This window comes from Trifolium pratense, linkage group LG1 (assembly GCF_020283565.1).
Source record: "Trifolium pratense cultivar HEN17-A07 linkage group LG1, ARS_RC_1.1, whole genome shotgun sequence".
NCBI classification, from domain to species: domain Eukaryota; kingdom Viridiplantae; phylum Streptophyta; class Magnoliopsida; order Fabales; family Fabaceae; genus Trifolium; species Trifolium pratense.
The window spans coordinates 2,015,172-2,021,593 of record NC_060059.1 but is presented as its reverse complement, the minus strand read 5'-3'; the positions used below and the strand labels follow the sequence as shown (position 1 = coordinate 2,021,593).

The following is a 6,422-nucleotide window of genomic DNA, read 5'->3' as shown; positions in this document are numbered from 1 at the left end:
TTCTCTCATTTCCTTCTTACAACTATTCTTTCTCTAATATTTTCTTATCATATTTTCTTACTTTTTCTTGCTATTTTTTCAAGTTTTCTAATCTTCATTATCTTTTCTTCTCATTTTGCAGGAAAATTGTTCTTTTTTAAAGAAGAACACAAGTAAGCAAATAAACTCATCTTATGCATTACTTTACTTCCCATCTTTCATTTCTTACTTTATCATATTTGATAACTCTCACCATTTTTTACTTTTTCCACCATTTTCAATCTTTGTGATACCTTTGTTTTTTTTTTGTTGCAAGTTTCAACCTTTGTTTAATAATTGTTGAAGAACTTAATAAAGAGGTAGATCAAATGTTATTATCAACAATCATATTCTCATCTTTACCAAACTTCCCTTTTTTTTTTCCTCAACATTTATCTAAATCCTCTTCATAGATTAAACTTTGAATATAGTGGAATGGAAAACTACGTACAACTTATTTAAAAAAAAAGAAGATATTCTTTTATTTTTAAAAAATCATAGAAAATACAGAAATAAATTTTTAATGCATTCTTAAAACTAATGTTAATGCATTCTACTGCAGTAGATTCCATATAGTGTTAATGCATTCTTAAAACTAATGTTTGTCATTAGGCTCTTCAATTTTATGTATTTCTTCTTGGACTTAATTGCATGTTATTGTCGTTGTGGTGGTGTGAAATTCATTTCTTTGTTTTAAGTTTTAACAATGATTCGAGGATCTTTGTGATGGTTTGCTAAAAGGAAAATTATTACTCCGGTCGCTATTATAAGAAAATTGAATAGATACTCACCTTTTCAATATACTAAAAAAAATGTAGTTATATTTTCAATTTTCTTTCTCAATTTATCATAGACAAGTTATAACTAATAAAAATTTCAAAAAATTTTGTACCAAAAAAATATATCTCAGAAAATTATTTTACACGGGATAAATTCTAACTGATAAAAAATTCAAAATAATTATCATATGTGAGACAAGTTCTAACTAAAAAAAAAAAAAAAAAACTATTTTACACGGGATAAATTTTAACTATCATATACGGGGTAAATTACCACTGATAAAAAAATTTCAAAATAATTATCATATGTGAGACAAGTTCTTACTAATAAAAATTTCAAAAAAAAAACTATTTAGCACGAGATAAATTCTAACTGATATATAAATGTTTCTTTCAATTTAAATATTTATAATTACAACTAATTTTGATTATCAAACTATAACTTAAAAAAATATCGTCGTAACGTATCGCACGGCTCTCTTACTAGTTTGTATATGAAAATTAGTAACATTTAGTCAAAAACACAGAAGAAGAAAAAATATTAGTAACGTGCATTTCCTTGTTTCTTCATATTTTAAGGCCAAACTTACATTTTTAAAAAAATATGTCATTCTCTCCTTCTAAAATATTCCATTCGAACATAAAAGAATTTAAGAAATACGTTCTTCCTTAAATTCTTTTCATATTTATGTTGAGTTTTCAATTTTTTATATATATATATATGAAGTTTGAGTCTTTTTCTACTAGATAGCTGAGTTTGAATGAGATAAATTTAAAAAAAAAAATGAGATAAATTTTAATTTTGACAATTCTCTTGCTATATTTTTTTTCACAATGAAAAGTTTAGGCAATACAAAGGTATTTGCAAATCCTCTATTAAAGAGTTTTTTGGTCAGTTTTCTCCTTTATAGTGGTGAGATTTAAACTAAGATATTTTTGCAGAATATGAATCAATTTTTTGTCAACTAAGAGACCATTTATTGGTATATAAGAGAATAACATGATAATTGTATCATGTTTATATCATGTCTCGATTCAATATTTAGTGAGACAACAAAATATGTTAAGTTAATCCTAAAACTTTTCTTTTTTGACAAATCCTGAAACTTATCTTATTATGTCTAAGTAGTTAGAAAATTGATCATAAATTTTTGTTGAGTTAGAATATATATTTAAAATTAATACTGTAGTAAAATTAATAAAATATATATAATAAATTAATTTAATTAAAAATAAAATTAATAATTAGTTTTTAAAAAATATATGATTTATCACATGAATAATTCCCTTCGTGTCATGTAGTAATTCTTCTTTCTACATCAAGATGGTCGTGCCACTGTCTTTCTTGATTATGTAGGATGGGTAGGTTAAGGCGAAGCGGGTTATAAAGAATCCATTCAATTAGATGTTGGTTAATTGGTCTTGTCCCATTCCACTTCTTTACTTCCTTGACTACATTATTTTATTATTTCATCTATATAAAATAAATAAAATATATTATAATACAGTCATCGCATAGTCATTAAATCTTTAAGAATAAAAATGCACGAATCTTAAAATTGATTTGTTTCATTATTTTCTCAATTGAATGAATGTTCTCAAAATAAAAATAGAATGATGATTAATATGATTAATTGTAATTATTTTCCAAAAATAGGTGAAACGGTGTATTCCAATTCCAAATCACCATGCACTGTACACTACAACTTCACAAGGAAACAAAGTAAAGAAAAAGGAAAAAATAAAATCTAATTAAAGCAAAAACGTGTTGCTATTGAAAACCTGATTAGCTGGACCCACCAAAACAGATTTTCTTAAATCCAACTCAAAAATTAAATTAACTTTTTTTCATAATAAAACCAAAGATACACCAAATATCTGTTTGTTTTTAATTTTTTTTCTCCCTCTCCTATAAATATTAAACGCGTTATTCATATAATCTCTCACCAAACAAACGCATAAGCAAAAAAAAATTCCTAGAAAGCGCTTATCTCTCTCAAAACACCTCACCTTTTGAATTCAACTAAGAAAACGACAACAAAGATGTATCAGAAGACAATTCCCATGGCTACTGCCACCGCCGCCACAACGCGGTGGCCGACTCAGCCAACTCAGTGGACTCGTGAAGATGACAAGCTTTTCGAGAGAGCTCTTTTGATGGTACCGGAAGATTTACCTAACCGGTGGGAAAAGATCGCTGAACAAGTTCCCGGTAAGTCTGTGGCGGAAGTTAGGGATCACTATGAGGATTTGGTACATGATGTGTTGGAAATTGAATTAGGTCGGGTTGAGGTTCCGAGCTATCCTGATGACTTGGCGGCGGTGAGTGGTGGTGGTGGCGGTGGATTGTCTGATTGGGATTCTTCGAATCAAATATCGTTTGGTTCAAAGAATAGAAATAGTGATAACGAGAGGAAGAAGGGAACACCGTGGACTGAAGAAGAACACAGGTATCACAAAATTTTCAGTTCAATTTAGTTTTTAATTTTGAAGTTTTTCAACTTTTTCTGTTTCATATAACTGTTTGGATGTCATAATTTCAAGGAATGGGATTAACAAATTAATTTTAATCTGTTTTTGGGGTTTTTTATTTATTTTATAATTTTTTAAAAATGTTAGTTTTATTTTTTTAATATTTGTTTTAGGAATGAGGGAATTCAGTTTTTCTGTTCTAAAACCTTGTTTTATCTGAAGATTTTGAGGTGGAAAATCTTTTGACTAGTGTCTGGTATCACAGCTAGTTTGTTGAAACCACATTAAAGCAACTTAATTTTGCAAAAGTCGCACCTAGAGTTTTTGCAAAATTATAGTACCAGTGAAATGAATTTATGTAATTTTGTCAAACTCATTTTTGAATTTTGACTAAATTTGAAACGAGCAAAAAAAACATTGGTCAACAAATCTAGTATCATATGTCATTTTCTCAAACTATTATATGTGTCGAGTGTCTGTCTCTGTGTTCGAGCTTCATAGATCATATCATATGACAGGGTCGGTCCAATATATATTGAGCGCTTATAATATGAGACTTCCTAAAAATTTAGGCTTACAAGGAGATGTCTTAAGATTATTAAATTTTAATTCTTTTGTGCTTTTTAAGATTCAAAAGTTGCAATTTATAATTAGGTGAGAATCGAATCAAGGACCTCACACGCACACACAAATCAAATCATATTTGAGGCCCAAAGCGGTAGCCCGCCCTGCGAATGCTATAGTCTGGTCGGCCATAGGTTATTGTTCCGCCGTATAAAATTACATGAAATGTCCTCAAATTATAGCATTACTATTGTTCTATGGAGGTATTCTTACATAGACACAAATTTAGACACACACTCATAAAATTACAAAATTAAAAGAAAAATAAAATAGTCACATCAATCAACATCATTTTAAACATTTTGTGTCCATATTAGAATTTCTCTGTTCTATGATATACTAAAGTATGAAATGTCCTCAAATAAAGGCTATAACAGACTGCGTCATTGTACTTTAACATATAAACCATCACTATTTTTTGTAATGTGATTTTCTGATTGAACAAACTGATCTTAAAGTTTTTCTTTCATGGTTACTGATCTTATATATGTTTTATGTGACAGGCTGTTTCTTGTTGGGCTTACCACATATGGCAAAGGAGATTGGAGAAGTATTTCAAGAAATGTTGTCGTGACAAGAACACCGACACAGGTTGCAAGTCATGCTCAGAAGTACTTTCTTCGCCAGAGTGCAGTGAAGAAAGAGAGGAAAAGATCAAGCATTCACGACATTACATCGGTAGACACTAATAAAGCTCCGATGCCTATTGATCAGAACTGGGTTCCTCCTCCCGGTGGTCAGCCTCAACAAAATCATCATTACCCCTCGAACAATTTGCATGATCAAATGGGTTCATTTGGGTATTCAAACTATGGATTTTAAATGCAAAGAATGGTAGAAGGAGTGTGTTTTTGTATATAAATGCATTAGATTTTAAGTTATCGGTTTTTATTTGTGGAGTTTATGGTGTTGGTAGTTGACAGTCACTAGGAGTATGTTGATAATTGAATTATTAGTGGTTTTAGTTACTTAAAACAAATAGGGAACTTTTAGGAATGAATTTTACAGGAATTGAAAATTCTTTATCTGTCCAATTCAATCATAACTGCTTTGTAATTCTTTATCTTTTTTATTTGTATATGTTTTAACTTTATCATAGACTCCTGAAGTAAACCACTATGATAGAAAGAAGATGATAGTTAAAAAACTAATTAGAGATGATACATTTGTAGAAAGAATGAAAATAATTTATTGACATTTTCACTATTTCCAGAAAATGTAAAAAATTGTTCACTTCAAGAGTATCTTATCTTTTAGACATTTTCACTATTTCCCTTAGCTTTCAATCTTGCAAACAATACTACATCCATTCCCCGAAAGAACCTTTCAATCAATTGTAAACTTGTAATGAAAATGGGTAGCTCTTGGTATAAGAACCAACATTTGCCATTGATAAAATTTATGTTCATTATAAAAAATGACAAGGAACAAAACAATATTGTCACAAATTCATTTGATTTTTTGATTAGTAAACATCTAAAAGAATAAAGGAAAATAATAGGTAAAATCCTTGTGACTCGGTTCCTTCAATTCCTTCATAGCTTCCTTCAAACAGAAACAATGCAAATGACGACGTCTTTTATAATTATTCGGTTGCTTTGTTCGACGATCTTTCACTCTTTGTGTCTTCGGCGCTGGACTGACTTAGTGAGTGTGTGACGCGAATAGAGTCGGTGACTCAATATTGTATTGTTTATGTGTTGTTATTTAATTTGATCTCCCATTTGTTTCTTAAGAAAGGAGTCGAACCTACACACATGGCAAAAGGGAGTATTTTTTCAATTTAATTACCAAAGTAGTGTAGTTTTTTTTCCTACTCCAAATTCATTCGCTCTCTCAACAAGCTTCATCAACATGTATCATGATTATAACAAAAAAATCAGCACGACATGATAATAACTTACAAAAATTACATTAGATTTGGTTAAGTTGAATAAGCAAAAACGTTTTTTTCGCAACAGATCGCGACCGATCTTGATTCGAGGTGTAAAAGTTTAGTTTGACACTGGTCCCTTCGTTACTTTTAATCTAATGGTCTATATTTAATCATTTAACTCCAATTTTCTATCACGGAATGAATCAGTAATTCTCTAGTCGTTATTGTTATAAAACCCAAATAATAAAAATGTGGTTTGCTTTCTTTTTTTCCGGATAGAAATGTGGTTTACTTTCTATTATCTTCTTACCAACAACACCAATGAAAAAAAAAGGCCAATAAGAAAAACTCTAATGGAACATCTACGAAGCTTTAATCAAAATCACCTCCATAAGCTCTAGTAACGGGTATATTGATGGAATATTTGTGCAAGAAAAACACTTCCCTCACATATTTCTCATAATTCAGAATATTCTTAGTTTTTTATATCCAACTGGAGTGTTGACATCTTCATTAAATAATTCTTAGAGCCTTTACTTGTTTTTTTTTTTTGATAAGCGAGCCTTTACTTGTTGAGTGTCAATGTGAAAATCAAAGAAACCTTTTATCAATAGAAAGATACCATAGAGAGGTTCCACATCGCAGAGAGAGAG

The 6,422-nt window shown here is 29.6% G+C and overlaps 1 protein-coding gene across 1 annotated transcript; it reads left to right on the top strand.

The window, feature by feature from the left end:
- Positions 1–2,710: 2,710 nt before the first annotated feature.
- On the top strand, positions 2,711–4,983 carry LOC123899839 (transcription factor SRM1). The gene is made up of 2 exons (XM_045951075.1): positions 2,711–3,247; positions 4,397–4,983. Exons 1-2 carry the CDS (start codon positions 2,841–2,843, stop codon positions 4,713–4,715), a joined length of 726 nt encoding a protein of 241 aa, XP_045807031.1. The 5' UTR covers positions 2,711–2,840; the 3' UTR covers positions 4,716–4,983.
- Positions 4,984–6,422: the final 1,439 nt, after the last annotated feature.